This window comes from Microcebus murinus, chromosome 17 (genome assembly GCF_040939455.1).
Source record: "Microcebus murinus isolate Inina chromosome 17, M.murinus_Inina_mat1.0, whole genome shotgun sequence".
In the NCBI taxonomy this organism is placed as follows: Eukaryota; Metazoa; Chordata; class Mammalia; order Primates; family Cheirogaleidae; genus Microcebus; species Microcebus murinus.
Genome location: NC_134120.1, coordinates 37,522,304 through 37,542,833, shown reverse-complemented (window position 1 = coordinate 37,542,833; position 20,530 = coordinate 37,522,304). Strand labels below are relative to the sequence as shown.

The 20,530-nt window shown below is 40.3% G+C and overlaps 1 protein-coding gene across 3 annotated transcripts in view; it reads right to left on the bottom strand.

Moving 5' to 3' along the window:
- TRAPPC8 (trafficking protein particle complex subunit 8) overlaps positions 1-8,239 on the bottom strand; it is an 89,964-nt gene extending 81,725 nt beyond the window's left edge. For 2 of the 3 annotated variants that reach the window (XM_012782563.2, XM_012782564.2), the window contains exons 1-2: positions 7,656-8,239; positions 211-405 (exon numbers count right to left, since the gene is read on the bottom strand). In XM_012782563.2, coding sequence (XP_012638017.1) covers positions 211-405; positions 7,656-7,812 — 352 coding nt within the window. In that variant the 5' untranslated portion in view covers positions 7,813-8,239. The remainder of the gene's footprint in view (positions 1-210; positions 406-7,655) is intronic. The other variant, XM_012782565.2, reaches the window with a different exon arrangement.
- Positions 8,240-20,530: the final 12,291 nt, after the last annotated feature.

Here is a 20,530-nt window from a genome sequence, read left to right as displayed (position 1 = left end):
TATTACATGTATGTTCTATATATTACTTTAGGTACCAGAATAAAATAAAGAGCCAAAGTTCCTGGGACTATTTTTCAACATTGTATTCCCATACTCTAGCATTCAGTAAACATTTAAATATTTGTTGCATGATCTTCCAAGTCAAAGAATTACTTTATCAAACAACAACAAAAAAATTCATTAAAAAAATAAATAAACCTTGTTACATACCACTGATGTTAAGGTCATAATCTCCTGCCGTAATCACATTAGCTACTAATCCTTCTGCAGGCTGACTGCCAGAAACAACATCATTCAACAGCTTCCGAATGGCTCCAGGCTGAGGTGGCTGGGTGATAATGTTGCTTACTGCTATCTTCAAATTTTTAATTACGTGAAGTTGATTATTAGGATCTCTCATATGAACTGTAAAAAAAAAAAAAAAAAAAGAAAAAGAAAAGAAAAAACTTGAAGTTAATTCTATAAAATGCATCATAACCCAAAATTGGGTTAATGGTTTATAAACAAAAAGGATGCTCACATCAGAAACCAGAAATTCCAAATGGAACATTCTTCCAGAAATATAACTGGTTTACAACATTCCCTCATATTCCAAAGGGCTAGCTAGACAATGTATAAACTGTAAGATTCCTTTCTCTCACCCAATGCTACTGCTCAGAATTTCCCTACTGAAGTCCTTTCTCCTATGTTTGGAGTTTCCAGAATCAATCACCATCCATACCTAATATCTAATTCTCACCTCACACTAAGGCTGGTCCACAACAGCATAAGGTCTGTGGTGTCAAGACTAAAAACAGTAAAGGGAAAGAAAGGGGAATTAAATGCTGCAGGTGGGCTTCCACCCGCTTGCACTCCAAGCCTCTATTTCACTATCATAAAAATCAATGCCCATTCTGGTATGGGATGTTGACAGAGGGGGATGCTGTGCATCTGTTAGGGGTATAAGGTATGTGGGAACTCTCTGTACTTTCTATTCAGTTTTGCTATGAGGCTAAAACTGGTCTTAAAAATAATGTACTTAAAAAAAAATCAATTCAATCAGAAAAAAAAAATCAACACCCAGATCTCTTCTCGTACCCCAGTATCTCCTTCTTCTACCCTGCTATAGTCCTTGCTTCAATCTGAGATTTATAACCAGTACTTCAGAGCTTCAGGACAGGGAATAGGTTCTGAGGTGATGATAGCAAGAAGACAATGCCTATAGTCTGCTATAGGAAATGTGAGCATACATTTTTTCATTTAATATAATCAGACAAGATGATTAATTTCCACAGTAGTATTAAAAGCAGGCCATTATAATGAAGGGCTCAGATTCTGGAGTCAAACCTTAATTTAAATCCCAACCCATCGTTTTTCAATTGGGTTATCCTGAACAACTTTTTAACTTTTCTGTTTCAAATTCCTCATCTGTAAAATGTGATTAATATCTACTTCACAGGGTTATTTTAAGGACTTAGGTGAGATACTGTAAGTGTAAAGCACTGAGCACCACATTTGACAGTAAATGATGGAAGGGTATTAGCAGCAGCAGGTACAACTACTCCAACTGCATCATGGGTCATAATATATAATAAATAAAAGGCAACTTTGGATAATTGGTTTTGGGTATCTACCCACAAAAAAATTATATTTTGTTTTCAATGGAAAACGCCTGATATCAAAATTCAGACCTACCTATATTTTAAGTAAAGTCATATCCAAAAAGACTTTCCAATTTCTTATGTGTACTCTGACTTCTAAAATTTTTAATTAAAAAACCTAAGTCTCAGACATATTTTAAAAATACTGTATTTTTAAAAGTATTTGTAGGCCGGGCGCTGTGGCTCACGCCTGTAATCCTAGCTCTTGGGAGGCCGAGGCGGGCGGATTGCTCAAGGTCAGGAGTTCAAAACCAGCCTGAGCAAGAGCGAGACCCCATCTCTACTATAAATAGAAAGAAATTAATTGGCCAACTGATATATATATAAAAAAATTAGCCGGGCATGGTGGCGCATGCCTGTAGTCCCAGCTACCCGGGAGGCTGAGGCAGAAGGATCACTCGAGCCCAGGAGTTTGAGGTTGCTGTGAGCTAGGCTGACGCCACGGCACTCACTCTAGCCTGGGCAACAAAGCGAGACTCTGTCTCAAAAAAAAAAAAAAAAAAAGTATTTGTAGCATAAATATGTACACTTGTCAATATAAATTATGTACAGAAAGTAGACATGTAAATTTCATCACAGTGGCTGCCCACATGAAGGAAGGAAGGAAATTGAACTAAGGAAAGGTAGAAAGGAAACTTCAACCATATCTATGTTTGATTTCTTTTAAATCAAACTTTTAAAAGAAAATGATAGAAAGCAAATGAGACAGAGGGTTATTATTTGTTAGTTCTGGGTAGTGGAGAGCTAGATGTTTCTTGTATTCTCTGCATTCTTCTGTAATTGTTATGTTTTCTAATTTAAATAAACACACATGCCTCTCTCTATAGTTAAACTTCCCAGCTGGTCTAATTATGTAACAGAGAAACCAAAAAAAAAAAAAAAAGACAATATTATGGTACATTTCTGTTATCTTTAGGAACATATTGCACAAGTATTTTCCTTAAAGCTGGTAATAACTGTCAAATAATGTAAGCAGATGTGTATGTATTAAACCTCCCTTTGGCTAATAACCTTTGAGTGTTATTAAGTGTTAATACAAAAGGATATTCTAGTTTTGCCCAATATTCAGGGTGAGTTTATTAGTTATTAGGTAATCCTACTTATAAATTCAGAAATGAGTTATTAGGTGTGGTACCCAGCCTCTGAAATGGTCCCCAACAATTCCTATTTCCTGGTATTCACATTCTTAAGTGTGAATATTCACTCAGAGTGTGAATATTTTTCAGGAAGTATCTAATACATCTAGTGCTCTATGAAATGTATTTTGAAAATAATGATTATCTTTTATGCTTTTCATTAGCATACAAAACTTTACTATATAAAAAAACCCTCAACTGCTGTAAAAATCATAACTTGCATAAAAATAACACAAACATGTATGTCTAAATTTTGAAAAATTGACTTGAATTTTATTCAAAGTTTAGTACTTGAAAACCCTGGAGATTAATCATATACTTACACCAACATGGAATTAAGATTGATGAAATATTTCTACCAAAAGAAATTAAGAAAACTAAAGGCATTAAGTGTCCTTCAAAGGATATTTCCTAATCTAATTTGCCAGTGTTTCCAGTTCAATAGAAACTATGCAAGAGTTACATAAAAATCCCATTCTCTTCTTATCCTTTTAATTTCTTAAATAAACTTAATCAGTTTCAAAATAACAATAATATATATGCCACATACTCTTAACAATTAGTATGCAAGTGAAATTTTCTTTTTTTAGACAGTCTCGCTCTATAACCCTGGGAAGAATGCAGTGGCATAATTATAGCTCACTACAACCTCAAACTCCTAGGCTCAAGCGATCCTCCTGCCTCAGCCACCCAAGTAGCTGGGATTACAGGCGTGCGCCACTACACTTGGCTATTTTCCTATTTGTAGTAGAGACAGAGTCTTGCTCTTGCTCAGGCTGGTCTGGAACTCCTGAGCTCAATCCTCCAGCCTTGGCCTCCCAAAGTGCCTGGATTATAGGCGTGAGCCGCCTCGCCTGGTGAAATTTTCTTGAAACTTATAAAACGTCTAATCGATATGTTGAAACACGGTTTAGAATTATCAAATAACTATCACTAAGCAAAAAAAAAATACAGCTTGATACATTAATAACACCACCACTACTCTTTGAAATAAACAGCCAATGGAAATTCTTCAAGAAGTATTAGAGGCCAGCACGGTGGCTCATACCTGTAATCCTAGCACTCTGGGAGGCCGAATCGGGAGGATCGTTTGAACTCAGGAGTTCGAGACCAGCCTGAGCAAGAGTGAGACCCCATCTCTACTAAAAATAGAAATAAATTAGCTGGACAACTAAAAATATAGAAAAAATTAGCTGGGCATGGTGGTGCATGCCTGTAGTCCCAGCTACTTGGGAGGCTGAGGCAGGATGATGACTTAAGCCTAGGAGTTTGAGGTTGCTGTGAGCTAGGCTGATGCCACGGCACGCTAGCCTGGGCAAGAGAGTGAGACTCTGTCTCAAAAAAAAAAAAAAAAAAAAAGAAGCATTAGGATCACAAAATTTGTATCAAATAATGAATATGATAAGTCTCCAACATATATCAAGTATAACAATCAAAATATATATAATAACCATTTTAAACATAATGTAATAAATACTTTTCAGGTTTTAAAAATGTTTCTAAGGAACCTAAAATTGCCTAATACATCAAACTCTATTGCCTAAACTCTATTTTCAAGGCCCTACACATGAATAGTACTTAAATTTGTTCTTCCACCCCTCCCCCTCTTCAGTATAGGTTTAAATCATGCATTTTTCTACTGAAACCTACTAATAAGTCTTCTGAAAATACTTGGTACTATACTTGACACTAGATATCGCAATAGTAAGGTAAATTTTTATCCAAAACTAACAGCATACCTGCAAGTCAGAAATGGAGTCCAGTCATTTTTTAACATTCCTTTCTCCTTCTAAGGAAATTTTTAGTTTGTTTTAGTTAATCATATTCTTAAATTACATTGCCTGAAGTGATATGCTCATGCCTCACTGTGTGAAGAAAAGCTATCTCTGTAAAGAACCCCAAAATGTATTTACTAGCAAAAACTAAATTGAGTGAGCTATGATGACACCACTGCACTCCACTCTGAGCAACAGAGCAAGACCCTGCCCCCTCAAAAAAGAATAATAATGCTAACACCCAATACTACTACCTGCTTTACATCTTATGCACTCATTCATCTATTTTTGGAGACAAGGTCTCACTCTGTGGCCCAGACTGGAGTGCAGTGGCCTAATCACAGCTCACTGCAGCCTGGAACTCCTGGGCAATCCTCCCACCTATTCTTAGAGCTGGGACTACAGAAGCGCATTACCATGCTGGGCTAATTTTTTCTATTTTTTGTAGAGACAGAGTTTTGCTATGCTGTCCAGGCTGGTCTTAACTCCTGGACTCAAGTGATCCTCCCACCCTGGCCTCCCAAAGTGCTGGGATTACAGGCATAGCCCAACCTAGCTTTTCTCTTTCAGTGTTTATTAAATCCTATATTAGGGTCATTTTAAATTTGAGGACATTGAGGCATATAAATGTTAACTTGTCTACAGTCTTTTATCTGGGGAAAATTTAAAAACAGGCAATGTGACTTAAGACATTGTGTTCTTAATCACTAAGTCATCTTATCTCCTGACAGTATTTAGAATTACTTATTTACACTAGAGAGCAGTGATACCCAAAAGAAACAGAATGTAAATCACATGTATAATTAAGAATTTTTAGTAGCCACATTAAAAATGTAAAAAGAAACAAGTGAAATGTTGTTTTTTTTTTTTTGGAGACAGAGTCTATATGTTGCCCAAGCTGGAGTGCCATGGCATCAGCCTAGCTCACAGCAACCTCAAACTCCTGGGTTCAAGCAATCCTTCTGCCTCTCCCTCCCAAGTAGCTGGGACTACAGACATGCACCACCATGCCCGGCTAATTTACAAACGAAATGTTTAATGTTATTTAAGCCAGTATTTCCAAAATTTTACCATTTCAATATGTAATCAATATAAAAATATTAATGATATACTTTTCATTCTTTTTTATTGCTAAGTCTTTGAAATTTGTGTGCATTTTACACTTATATTTCAATTTGGACTAGAAATATTTCAATTGCTCAATAGCTACAAGTAATTGATGTCTACTGTACTGGACAGTATAGGCTCATTACCAGTACATTTCTAATTTTCCTCTGCATAGTGGATAACATTTAGGGAAGGAGTATAATGAGCTGGCCATTACTGGAAAGGTAGACAGCTGGTAGAAAGAGGGTGATCATTCCCTATTGAAGAGAGGGATACAGTTAGAATTGTATACGCAAAAGGTATAAATTATGATTTGAGTGGTTGGGGGGTCAGGAAAACTCTCCCTAATGGGGCATGGAATAGTAACGCCTGGATAATGAAGGACCCTGAATTCTAGGAAGGGGATTTTGGATTTCATACTTAATGGTAAATGTGAGGTAGTCAGATTTCTGAGCAGTATGAAATTTGGGGAAATTAATGAGTTTTGTGGTTTGTAAGCATAAATAGGAGTTGATGTAAATTTTAAAGTTTAAGATGATTAAGACATGAACTAGGGTGGTAGCATCAGAAATTTGGCCACTGCACCTGACCTATTATTCTTTATTAACAAAGCAGGAATGAGCACACACATCAAAGTCAACTGGCTCTTCAGTGTTTGGTTGTTTCGGTTTTTTAAAAAAGAATTTAAGAATGGAGGCCTGATACGTGGCTCACACCTGTAATTCCAGCACTCAGTAGACCAAGGCCAGATCTCTTGAGGCCAGGTGTTCCAGACTAGCCTGAACAACATACTGAGACTCTACAAAAAATTTAAAAGTTAGCCAGGCATGGTGGTACATGCCTATAGTACCAGCTACTCAGAAGGCTTTTCAAGGTTACAGTGAGCTATCATCAGGCCACTGCACTCCACCCTGGGTGACAGAGTAAGACCCTGTCTCTAAAAAAGAACAAGAATATAGGGAACTTTTTGTTCTTGTTGATACAGCACTGGACTGATCGCTAAGGTACAGGCTGAGACTGAAGAAAACCAAGAGTTTCCAAATTTTGGGTTTTTTGGACAGCTCCCTCTCTTTAAATAAAAAAGCAAATCTGTAATGGAGCTAGTCTCCCAAAGAACACCTGTGGCATGTAAATACATGAATTTATGGTACAGCACTGATATTTTTGTGAAGAAGTCATCATAACCAAATAAACATCACAGTCGTTTTGCTTAACACAGGTTTATAAGAGAATCCCTCACTTTATACAGACCTTAACAAAAAACTTTACTTGTACTTTGCTATGTTTACAAGACATTGACTAAACCATACTTCAAGTTCTATTACGTTTATTTTTCCTTAATAAAAAATTAAAAGCTGGAGGAAACATGTAGTTCCTCAATAAAAGACACATTTCTCTGATTAAATTCCCGAGAAACCAAATTTTAAAACTTTTCCATCCCTATAAATCTAGATAATTCCAAATACCTAGGTTTTGCAAAATACTGCGCACCTAAAATAGCTGAAACAGAAATTTAGACAGAGATGAGCCTCAACGTTAGAATTATGTAATATTTAAGAGAACTTTGAAAGTTCAGTTTAACACCTAGGGGAAGATGACAGGTCTTCCTTATTCTTAGACCTCGTCGACTAGGAAGAGGCAGCATCTTCCTACCAACCAGCCTTGCAACTGCCTAATTCCTTCCCTGTGGCTGTTGAGAACAGTCTCAACTCCCTTTTTCGGGACTCGCCTTTTTCTTTATACGAATTACTTAACGACCTGGCTTGTCCGAGGAAAAACGTGAATGCCTAGAGAAACCAGAGGTTTAGACCGCTCCGTCTTGACAACCTCAGTCAGGGCCCCTCCTCCAGCCGCCACCGGAGTGGCCACAGTCCCAGACGCCACTCTACCGGCTCCGGGACGTAAACACCGCCCTTCTCGCCCCTGCCCGCCCGCAACTTCCTTCTCCCGGCCACGGCTTTGAGGGAGCCCAGTGAAAAAGACAGGACATCACATACCCTCGGAAGTGAGACGAGAGAAGGGCTTAAGCAGCTCCGCGAAGCTGAGGTGATTGAGACGAGTGAGCCGCTCGGCTTCGTCGCTGCACAGCGCGGCGACACAGGGGACGAAGGAGTCTGGGATTAGCTCCTGCACTGATTGTACACACTGGGCCATCGCCGCGGCAGAGGCAGCGGCGGTGCCCGCCCTCCGACCCACTCTCAGAGTTGACCGTGCGGCTGCAGCAGCTACCGCCGCCGCCCGCCGGCCTAGACCGGCCGGGCGGGGCCCCGCACTGGAGCCTAGAGACGAGTAGAAGGAACAGACGCCGCCGCCTCAGCTCCCAGGGCACACAGCACAGACCCCCTCCCTGTCACCGCCGCTCCTCAGCGCTCGCCCCCGCGTCCTCGCATTCCACCCTGATAGGTGGAGACGGCGACACTCGCCACTTAGCCCTTCGGACGGCAAATCCTTGGTCACTGCCTGACCGGAACCGCCATGTTGAGGCCGAACTCTGACCGACCGGCAGTACTACTCCCGGCAGCCCCCGCGCGCGCCCCTCACGTGACTGTGTTAAAGGAGGAGGTAGGGCCGGGGGAAGAGAGCTGAGGAAAGGGAAGTCGGGAGCGACGGAAGCCGGTTTGGAGGCTGGAACCGGAAGTGGTGTGCGAGTGCCCTCCAACTGGGCGGGGTTGGGGAGGGGCTACGAGCGCTGTGGGCGGAGCCAGGCGAGGGAGGTTAGCGACTGCGGGCTGTGCCCGGTTCTCACGCTCTTACTTGGCAAAGCAGAGCCAGGTGCTACCCGCAAGCGGGCAGACGGGCACTGGAGATAGGTGCTGTCACAGTGACAGAGGTGCCCGCTCGCTTTCCACGTAGGCCAGGCCTATTACGCGCCCCAAAGACGCTCCGTGGCTGCCGTGGACAACTGATGTGGCTGTTGGCACTGCTTCCTGCCCATTCGTTCCGCTTTTCCCACGCTGCTGATGGAGCGGCAAAGGACACCTGCCCACGGAAGAAAGTGCTGCCTGCCAGGTGCTTGGGGGTTTCGCTCAGATTGACCTGAACAGTCCATGTATCTTTTGAACACAGCTGTGCTTTTAGAAACGCAGTGCCACTTATGCGGACTCAACCAGTGAACAGAACGTATGCTGTTGTGGGGGTTGCAACTAACACGAATGTAGGGGGAACTCCTGCGCTGCTGCATTTTTGTTAATAGCAAGGAACGGGGGTGCCTGCAGGCGTCCGCGTTGTTCGTCCGCAGCCTCTTCCTTTGTCCACTCTGCTAGGGTGTTTACTTCATAGGGGTGGAGATACGGGAAGGCAGTATTTATGTACTGTGTGGAGTCCTGAACTGGTTTCCATTCCCAGTTTTTATTTTTATAAATTGTTCCTATAAAGTAGAAGTGAATAGAAAGAATTTTACTAGTATGACACTCAGTTGTTTGCGTTCCTTCTGAATTATATGCCAGAAATTTAAAATATAGGCAAAGAAAAATGCTCTATAAGTTTCTTTATCTGCTTATTTACTTTTCCTTATTTTGTTTTTTCTTTTGAAAGAGAGTCTCACTCTGTTGCTCTGTGCAGAGTGCATTAGCGTCATGGTAGCTCACTGCAACCTCCAACTCCTGGGCTCAAGTGATCCGCCTACCTCAGCCTCCCGAGTAACTGGGAATACAGGCATGCACCACCACACTGACTAATTTTTTATATTTTTGGTAAAGACAGGGTCTTGCTCTTGCTCAGGCTGGTCTTGAACTCCTGAGCTCAAGTGATCCTCTCCCCTCGGCCTCCCACAGTGCTGGGATTACAGGGTTTTCTTTTTCTTTTTCTTTTAGAGACAGGAGCTCCCTATGTTGCCCAAACTGGTCTTGAACTCCTAGCCTCAAGCAATCCTCCCAAATCGCCTACCAAAGTGTTGAGATTACAAAAATGAGCCACTGTGCCTGGTGAAAAATGCACTACTCTTATCATGGTTTTATGGTGTGTTAATTAAAGGAGGTTTCCCTAGCATTAGTGTCTCAAATTGTACGATTTTTTGGCACACTGAGGTTTTTATCATGGTAAGAATTTATGACAGCTGAGACGTATGCCTCTCTAATGTAAATGAAGAAATAGGAAGTAGGAAATGACAATAGGACATAATGATACAATGCCTTGGCCACAGAGTAAGTTAGAAAAGATAGCACGTACAAGTTAAGGATCTGGAAATTCATTTCCTTAAAGCTGTCTGTGCTTGAACACCTCTTGGAAATTATTCTTGTATCCCCAGGGGTATACATAATCCCCTTTTGAATGTTTCTGATCTTAGTCCCTTACCCTTTATAATGTGAGAATATGTTATAATTGAGTGTGACTCAAGTTACAAGATTTATTTCTTTTTGTTACAGGATTCCTAAATGCACATATACTACTGTATCTGATACTCAACTAAAAAGTAAATTTATTTTATTTATTTATTTGAGACAGAGTCTCACTTTGTTGCCCAGACTAGAGTGAATGCTGTGGCGTCAGCCTAGCTCACAGCAACCTCAAACTCCTGGGCTCAAGCGATCCTCCTGCCTCAGCCTCCCGAGTAGCTGGGACTACAGGCAGGTGCCACCATGCCCGGCTAATTTTTTCTATACATATTAGTTAGCCAATTAATTTCTTTCTATTTATAGTAGAGACGGGGTCTAGCTCTTGCTAAGGCTGGTTTGGAACTCCTGACCTTGAGCAATCCGCCCACCTCGGCCTCCCAGAGTGCTAGGATTTCAGGCATGAGCCTCTGCGCCTGGCGCCTGGCAGGCAATTTATTTTTGTTGAAAGTAAAACTAGCTGTTTAGACTCTTTGAGAAGGGCTTTCAAGGGTAATTTAGCCTAAATGGATTTTTTGGGATATAATTCACATACCATAAAATTCACCCTTTAAATAAGTGTACAATTCAGTGGGTTTTAGTATATTCAGAAACTCGTGCAACCATTACTGTTATCTAATTCCAGAACATCTTCATCACCCTAAAAAGAATCCTGGTACCTATTTGCAGTTACTTGACACCTCTCAACCCCTGCAAATCACTAACCTACTTTCTATCTATACAAACTTACCAATTCTGGACATTTTATATAAGTGGAATATACAATATATGGCCTGTGTGTCTGGCTTCTTTAACTTAGCAAAATGTTTTCAAGATTCACCCATATTGTAATATGAATCAGTACTTCATTCCTTTTTATGGCAGAATCTAAATAGGTTTTGTTTTATGCATTGACACTGCAATCTAACACCACATCCATATACAGTGTTTCTAGTGAGTAACTTCACTGTAAAAATCTATTTCTTTCCCAGTGTATCATGATCTCTTCTTTCTTTTGACTAGATACTATTTGAACTGTGGAAACCCCTTAAAGGAGATGATGTTAACTGTGGCCATAGTAGAAGACTTTTTAGTCAGGATCCTTTCAATGTCAAAACAAAACAGAAATTAAACTTATACTAACTTCAGTAAAGAAGGTAATTTAATGATTCATCTAGCTGCAGGTAAAGGTGGGATAAAACTCACAGGAAAAAGGGAAGAGCTGCAAGAATAAGGGATTCAGGGACCAAAACCCAGGACTCATCACTAGCAGGACTTTTTCCCTTTGTCTCTCATCTCTAATTCTCTGTTTGGCTTCATTCTTCAAGAAGCTTCTCTCCACGTGGTCAGTTCTGCACACATTCCCAATTATCCCCTCATATTAACAAATCAAGCAGAAATGGAAGGATCAATATATCAATCCCAGGGAATACCTCTGATTTACCCTGCTTGTATCACATGCCTTTTTCTGAGCCAATTAATTTCCAAAGGGGTAAGAAATATTACTGGCCAGACATGGGTCATGTATTTCCACTCCTGTAGGCAGGGAGATAGGACCTATGACTAGAAAAATGGAGATAGAAATGTTTATTGACCAAATAAAAACAATACCCATCATATACCACAAACTACCCATTAGCTTCTCAGCATCCATACATACCCTTCTTCCCAGATTCCAACAATGCCACTACCAGTAATTATCCCCTTTAAAATTTAAATAGGCTCATCTTGTACCCAAAGAAAAACAAAAGTCACATCTAGTCACCAAACCCAAGGATCTCTGGATGATGTGTGCTCTGCTTGGTCAGGTCTTCATGGTCCTATTACCAATGGCTAAAGTGTAAATGAAAACAACCCCAGTCAACAGTGGAGGAAAATCTCCATCCCATTTTTAAAAAGGAAGACCATTTACAATGGTTACTGGACAAGGACAGCAAAAATTCATACTCCAGTTAGTGGAATGGATCTCATGTTCAGTCAAACTGATCTGCCTGCTAAGAGAATGTCTCCTAATTAATATCCTCCAAGGCCATTCCTAAGAGAGATGAGAAAGGTAGAGGAAGAATAGTCTTCTTCCTGCACCCACTTTTTGTTCACAAAATTATAAGGACTTGGGAATTATCTCAGAGGATTTTCTAGATGGGTGGGCACAAGATCAAAAAGGGACCACATGTTCTTTCTAGTTTGTTGGTCTACCATCTTCTAAAATGTCCTCATCTGCAGGATTTAAACTGAGTCACTGCCACAACTGCTTTCTAGCCTGCAGAAATAGGGAAAAGAAAATGGTAAAGCACATGTCTAATGGTTTAAAGTCAAATCATAGAAATGCCATTCAACAATTTCACTCACATCCCACTGGCCCCAAAGAGTCTCATGGTTATATTATATTTATCTGTAAAATAGGCTGTTGGCCGGGCGAGGTGGCTCACACCTGTAATCCTAGCACTCTGGGAGGCCAAGGCGGGCGGATCGATCAAGGTCTGGAGTTCGAGACCAGCCTGAGCAAGAGTGAGACCCATCTCTACTAAAAATAGAAAGAAATTAATTGGCCAACTAAAAATATATAGAAAAAATTAGCCAGGCCTGGGTGGCTCATGCCTGTAGTCTCAGCTACTTGGGAGGCTGAGGCAGAAGGATCGCTTGAGCCCAGGAGTCTGAGGTTGCTGTGACGTAGGCTGATGCCACGGCACTCTAGCCCAGGCAACAGAGCAAGATTCTGTCTCAAAATAATAATAATAATAATAATAATAATAATAATAATAATAATAATAAAATAGGCTGTAAAACATAGGTTCAAGGGTTCTGTTGCTAAATGAAGAGGAGGAGAATGAATATGGGATAACAGATAGAGGTCTCCACCACATTTTATTAAGAAAGAGGTACCCAGAAAGAGGTAATTGTATGTGGTCTAGGCTATCACACCACTGTGTGTCTCCAACTCGCATCACATGCTCTTTGTACAATTCACCCTGTCCAGTAAAAGTGAGGTGCTATGATTGCCCAGGCTGGGTCATCTGCCAGCCCTCAAGGCCAAGAAGACAGGGTCTTTCACTAAGAGAGAGGAAGCTTGCTAGACAAAATAATAACAGCAGCACAAGCAATTAAGAACCTCTTTGCCCAGTAGTGAAGATGAGATCCAGCTGGTTTCTCTACCCAAATGGAAGAATCCCATAAAGTTTATGCTATGCAATGGTCTTATACTTTGATACCCTGTCATCAAATGTTTGTGGGTTGTTTTATTTTGTATGTATGATATTGTCAGTCTCACTGATGGCTGATGCTGTCAAGTTTAAAGAATACAGACACTGAAGTCAGAGAAGTTTGGATTCAAAAGCAGCTCTTCCACTTGTGAATAAAAATCTTATCACCATTACTGATCACTATGTATCCAATAGAGTGCTTTACCTACATTGTCTACTACTACTTCTCACATGAACCATAAAAAGTGTATATGTTGCCAATTCTCAAATGTAGAAATACAGATGCACAGAGCAAAGGTAACACTGAAGCCAGAAACAGAGCCAACTTAGTTTAACCCTTAGAGGCAGGATCACTAAAATAAATTGCTTTTCGGTGTAAGTGTCCTTGTTTTAAAAGGACCTACAAAATTTTAGTTTGCAATAGTATATAAGATTTTAGCAGGAAATCTGTTACTTTAGGCAAGTTATTTATATTTTCTGAGACTTGCATTCTTTAAGCTTAGAAAGTTAGGAATATAATAGATTTATTGTATTCATTTAAATGTGAAGATCTGAATCCATCATTCTTTCCACTATTATTAATTTCACTTATTTCAACAGCAGATGGTGCTATTGAGTATTGGCTTTAAAAATAAAACAATTCTAATTCTGGAGTACATAGTTCTCATAGATGATACCTACTTGTATGTCAGAGCATTGGAAGTTAGGGGTTGTCCTGAAAATATTTGTAGACTAAAAGTATATTAATGTGTAACTAACATATATATCAATAAAAATTGTTTAAAAACTTTACTAAACTCAAAGATGTTATGTTATGCTACTTTAAAATACTAAGAAAAAAGGTTTAAATATATAACCCATATATTGGCCTACACTTTTTATTTTATTTATTGTGCTAAGAAGCTTTAACATTAAAATTCCAACTAAAACAGATGGATTCATAAGGATGAATCATAACCACAGTTCTGTTAAGGCTCTTAATTCTATTTTAGACTTATAGATATTTATGCTTTTTATGTCCTCTAATTTAATCTACAGCAAGGAAAGATCTTTTATAAATAATTTTCTCCTTTATTCTTCTTAGATAGGGGATGATATTAGTGCTTGGTTTTCTTTTCTCCTTCTTTATTTATTTTTTTAGAGATGGGGTCTTGCTCTGTTGCCCAGGCTGGAGTACAGTGATATGATCAAAGCTGAAGGAAATTAGAAATATTTTTAACCCCAAAATATTACATTTTGACATTATGGACTAACCAAAAAGGCCTCAAGTTCTCTCTGACCTCCTCCCCACCACCACTAGCATGGAATGTCTCCAAATCATTGAAGTTTCTTTATCTGCCTGAGATCCAGACCCACCTAGGGGAACAATTGTCCTTTTCTTCCCCTCTCTGAAAGACCAGGGATGTGACCACTTCTGAACAGACTCTGAGAAAAAAATGTCCACTCTCAGACTCATTTAAATCCTAAAAGGGAACTATTTACCAGTTAATCATTCCTCATCCATTCATCCTTCCTGGTTGGTTCTTTATTGTTCCTCAACAGAATTCCCTTTTTCCCCCTCCCATAACCCATTTTACCAGAAGGCTTCCTGAACCCCATTGGGAAGTTGAATTCTCATTTAATATCATGTGCTTTTTAATCTTTAAGCTTTTGTCTTTAAAAAAAAAAAAAAAAAAAAAAGGCTGTGTAAGCACTGTGACTCATGCCTGTAATCTTAGCACTCTGAGAGGCCAAAGTTGGAGGATCACTTGAGGCTATGAGTTTAAGACCAGCCTGAGCAACACAGCAAGACCCCAACTCTACAAAAAATAGAAAAATTAACCAAGCACGGTGGCTCATTCCTGTAGCCCCAGCTACGCAGGAGACAGAGGCATCACTGAAGCCCAGGAGTTTGACGTTGCAGTGAGCTATGATGACGGCACTGCACTCTAGCATAGGTGACAGAGTGAGACTCTGCCTCAAAAAAAAAAAAAAAACACACTAAAAAAAAAAAAGGCTAAAAAATACAGTTATATTGATACAGAAAATGTCGGGCACTGGGATGCAGCTGCTTGCCTCCTCCCCATCACTGTGCATCTCTGCGGGCCAGTGCTGTGCGTGGCCAGTTGGAGGGCACGCTGCTGGGGCCGGCCCTTCAGCAAAGAGCCCCCAAGGACCCACATGCTGGCCGCCTAGATTACAGCCACGCTGCTTGCTTGATCCTGATTGGGTAATTTTTGAATCCCACTGTTTTTGATTGGATGTTAAAGCTTGTTGTTGATTGGATGTTAAAGCTTGTAGTTGATTGGACGCTTTTTGAGCCCTACCAAGGGTATAAAAGCAGGAAGAGAACAAGGGCAGAAGAGTCAGAAGACTGGAAGAGAGCTGTAACACTAGGCGTGCTGAGCCTGCTGGGGAGGAATAAAAGCTGTTTTCCAACTCTTCGTGTGCCACTTGGTTCTTTCCCCAGTCAAGAGCTGTAACACTAGCTGTACACATTGCTGAAACAATATGACATATTGTAGATTGGTAGTGTAGACCTGTTTTCTTTTCTTTTTATTTTTTGTTGACTTATTTTCTATCTTTTCTTAGTTGCCAAAGAAAAAGTATATGTGTTTATGGTGTACAACATGGTAGTTTGAAGTACATATACATTGTGGAATGGCCCAAATGAGCTAATTAACATATACATTACCTCACATACTTGTCAGAGTATGTGGTGAGAACATTTAAAATCTGTTGTAAGCTCACCCCGAGGGCCATTCCGACTATTGTGCTGAGCTAGCTAAAGGGGAGCCATCTTGCTTCCAGTGTGCTTTCGGTTTGTTCTGTCGTAAAAGTTTAGAATTAACCTCCTTGCTTACACTGCTGTTGGACATGAGGTTAGAAAATGACCTTGAGGCTGGGCACGGTGGCTCACACCTGTGATCCTACCACTCTGGGAGGCTGAGGCAGATGGATCCCTCAAGGCCAGGAGTTCGAAACCAGCCTGAGCAAGAACTAGACCCCATCTCTACTAAAAATAGAAAGAAATTAATTGGCCAACTAAAAATATACAGAAAAAATTAGCCGGACATGGTGGCACATGCCTGTAGTCCAGCTACTCAGGAGGCTGAGGCAGAAGGATTGCTTGAGCCCAGGAGTTTGAGGTTGCTGTGAGCTAGGCTGGAGCCATGGCACTCTAGCCAGGCAACAGAGTGAGACTCTGTCTCAAAAAGAAAAAAAAAAAAGAAAATGACCTTGAGGGAAAAACAGATAAGAGTCCAGTAGGCCAACCACAGACTGCTGATGACAAGATCTACCAGATGACCTACTCTTTGCTGATAACCATTGAGCGAGTCATGCTGACTTGTACAAAGCTTGCTTTCTGCCACCAACCTCCTTTACCCCTTCCTTTTATAAGTTGTTCAGTAAGCAGAGATGAGATGGTCTTTGAGACAACAGACCCCCATCTCCTCAGGATGCTGGCACGTGAATAAACCCCCTTTCCTTCACCAACCCTCGCCTTTCATATCTAGCTTTTGGGAAGCAGGCAGTCGAACCTGTGTCGGGCAACACCTTCAGCAATTTTCAAGTATACAATACATTGTTATTAACTGTAATCGCCATGTTGTACAATAGTTCGCTTGACTGATGAGTTTCTATTTAGGAAAAATTACAATTTCATTTTATATGTGAAGAAATAGTCCTAGAGAGATTAAACCACTTTCCCAAGGTTCTATGCCTAGTTAGGCACACAGAAAAACCTTCTCAGTTTCCTGACTTCCAGTCTCACGTAATTTTCATTACACTTTTTCAGTTTATACATTAATTATCAATAGAATTTGTTGTGATCTTTTTGCCTCTATTTAAAAAAAACTTTAAGGCAACTGATATTTGTAAGGCTGATGGCCGGCTCCCTCCCATCTGTAGATTAAAAAAGGAAAGGCTCACCCACCAAGGACAAACTACCGGACCCCGATGAGAACAACCACACCTAGATATCCACCTGGATAAGAACGTTTTGGCTCCTAGATTTCGTCAATACCGCCAGCCCCTCCTATTTCTCAATGACCACCAAAGGTCACCTCAGCTCTTCCCGCCCAAAATTCCTACCCCAGCCCAAACCATATAAAAGGCCTCATCCCCTTCAAACGGAGGCAACTTCTGGGGCCCCCTTCTCTTGAGGCCCCAGAACCTTGTTTGGGAGCGCTAAATAAAGCCATGGTGTTTGGCCCTACTTTCTGTCTTTTCTTTTCACCACTACCAAAAAACTTTACAATATTGTTTTAACGAGTCCTGTTTTATAAATGCCATTGATTTCTAACACATTAAAAATGACTTTACCTACATAAAAATAAAAAGAATAGTTACAACTGCTAAGCAGTCTCCAAAAGCTGTACACTTTTTCGCTAACTTGCTAGACAAGTTAAAAATATTTGTAGTTTGAAAGAAATTAAAGAGACAAACACATGGAAGGATATCTCATGTTTATGGATTGAAAGACTTAAATATTTAAATGACAATATTCCCCAAATTGATCTACAGATGCCCTGAAATTTCTATCAAAATCCCAGATGATCTATTTATAGAAGTTGACAAGCTAACCCTAAAATATATATGAAAATTCAAGGAACTCAAAATATCTGAAGCAGCCTTTTTATTTTCTTTTTGAGACAGTGTCTCACTCTGTTGCAGGGCTAGAGTGCCATGGCATTAGCCTAGCTCACAACAACCTTAATCTCCCAGACTCAGAATATCCTCCTGCCTCAGCCTCCCAAGTAGCTGGGACTACAGGCATGCACCACCATGCCTGGCTAATTTTCTCTACATATATTTTTAATTGTTCAGCTAATTTCTTTCTATTTTTTTAGTAGAGACGGGATCTTGCTCTTGCTCAGGCTGGTCTTGAACTCCTGAGCTCAAACGATCCACCCGCCTCAGCCTCCTAGATTGCTAGGATTACAGGCGTGAGCCACCACACCCAGCCTAATTAAATCATTTAAAATCCATTGCGATTTAGTTTAAGTCTCAGAATATGTTCTATCTTGGTAAAGGTTATATGCACATTTGTAAAAATGATGTATTTTGCTATTGTTGCATGAATGTTCTTCAAATGTCAATTAGGTCATGTTGATTGATGGTGTTGCCCAAGTCTTCTTTATACTTACCTTGTATCTTTATATCTATCTGTATTAGTTTCCTGGACCCGCTAGAAAAATTGTCACAAACCGAGTGACTTAAAACAACAAAAATCTGTTAGTTCACAGTTCTGGAGTATAGAAGTCTGGAATCAAGGTATGAGCAAGGCCTTGCTCCCTGGAAAGGCTCTAGGAATGAATCTTCTTTCCTCTTCCAGTTTGTGGTAGTTGCCAGTAATTCTTAGCATTCTTTGGCTTGTGCCAGCATAACTACAATTTCTGCCTCCATTATCATGTGGCCTTCCTCCCTATGTCTCTGTCTTCTCATCTTTCTGTCCTTATATGGACATCTGTCATTGGATTTAGGGCCCAGCCTAATCCAATTTGACATCATCTCAACTTGATTACATCTGCAAAGACCCTATTTCCAAATAAGATCACATTGACAGCTACAGTGATTAGGAATTCAACATATCTCTATTCAACTCTCAACACTATTTTTATCTCTATTCTTATAGCCTTATGTCTATTCTTTGTAGCAGCCAAGGGGTTCCCTTGGCCCTCTGAAAGTTCACTGAAAAATCAACTCACACAAGGCAGATGAATTGGGTAAGGGGCAAACAAATTTACTTAATGTGTATACAAAGAAGTCTTCAGAATGAAGACCCAATTCCTTAAAGGGGTACAGAAGCTTATATACCATCTGGGTACATCTTAATGAGTGCTTAGAGGGACTCTGACCATTAACGATGAAAGAATGGGGGCTTGGATCCTGGCAAGACAGATTATGAGAGCAGGGAGAAGAGGAATTTTGTTGAGGGGCGATAAATGATTATGGGGAGAATTCAATGTGCCTGAAGAACATGCAGTGGTCTAGGACAATGTCTATTGCGCCCGCAGAGTAGACAATGGTTCATGACAAAGGTCTGTCCATGTCTCTGGACAGATTTAAGTATTGCTTCCTACAATATGAGTTTAGTTAACGAAAACTCAGGGAAGGAACTGGTGGTAATTGTTTTCTACTTTAGTAGACTTCTATACTTTAGGCAGATAAGAAACCAGAGAATCCTATGCTTTGGAGAGACAGTTGGGTAGTGGGGACAGGTGGTGGGGGAGGGGGGATGTCAGAAAGACCTTTCAGTTAGGTATGTACAAAGCACCACATTTTAGGGTATTGGTTTCTAAGCCCCAACACCATATAGCCTTATGAATAATGTGTCCTTTTTTTTCTTTTGAGACAGGGTCCCACTCTGTTTCCTGGACTAGAGTAACCTTATCATAGCTCACTGTAACCTCAAACTCTTGTACTCAGGCAATCCTCCTGCCTCAGTCTCCCAAATAGTGGGAACTACAGGTGCATGCTTGCGCACCTGGCTAATTTTTTCTATTTTTTATAGAATCAGCATCTCTCTATGTTGTTGAAGCTAGTCTCAAACTCCTAGACTCAAGCAATCCTCCTCCTGTCTCGACCTCCCAAAGTGCTAGGATCATTGGCATGAGCCACTGCGCCTGGCCTGGAATGATATGTCCTCCTACACTGTTAGATTAAAAGTGAATTTTTAGTGTACTTGTTCTATTAATTATTGAGAGAGGAGTATAGAAATATCTGACTATAATTGCAGATTTGTCTAGTTCTCATGTCACTTCTATCAATTTTGCTGCAAGTAATTTGAAGCTCTTTTTTTCCCTGCTTTTAACATTTTCCCCTTTTATACAAAACAAAGTAGAAGAAATAATACAGTACTAAAACTGCAAAAGCAGGCTGGGCGCGGTGGCTCACGCCTGTAATCCTAGCTCTCTGGGAGGCCAAGGCGGGCGGATTGCTCGAGGTCAGGAGTTCAAAACCAGCCTGAGCAAGAGTGAGACCCCGTCTCTACTATAAATAGAAATAAATTAATTGGCCAAATAATATATATAGAAAAAATTAGCCGGGCATGGTGACGCATGCCTGTAGTCCCAGCCACTTGGGAGGCTGAGGCAGAAGGATCGCTTGAGCCCAGGAGTTTGAGGTTGCTGTGAGCTAGGCTGATGCCATGGCACTCATTCTAGCCTGGGCAACAAAGCGAGACTCTGTCTCAAAAAAAAAAAAAAAAAAAACAAAAAAAACTGCAAAAGCAGTAGAATTCAGTAGAACAGGTATACACACAAAAAATCTAGGTAGGAAGATGGGTTTATTTACAATGAAGAAACAAATGTAAAATTAAGGCAGTTTTCACATGAAGCATTAAAAAAATCAAACATATGCTACAATGGGTACCATCAT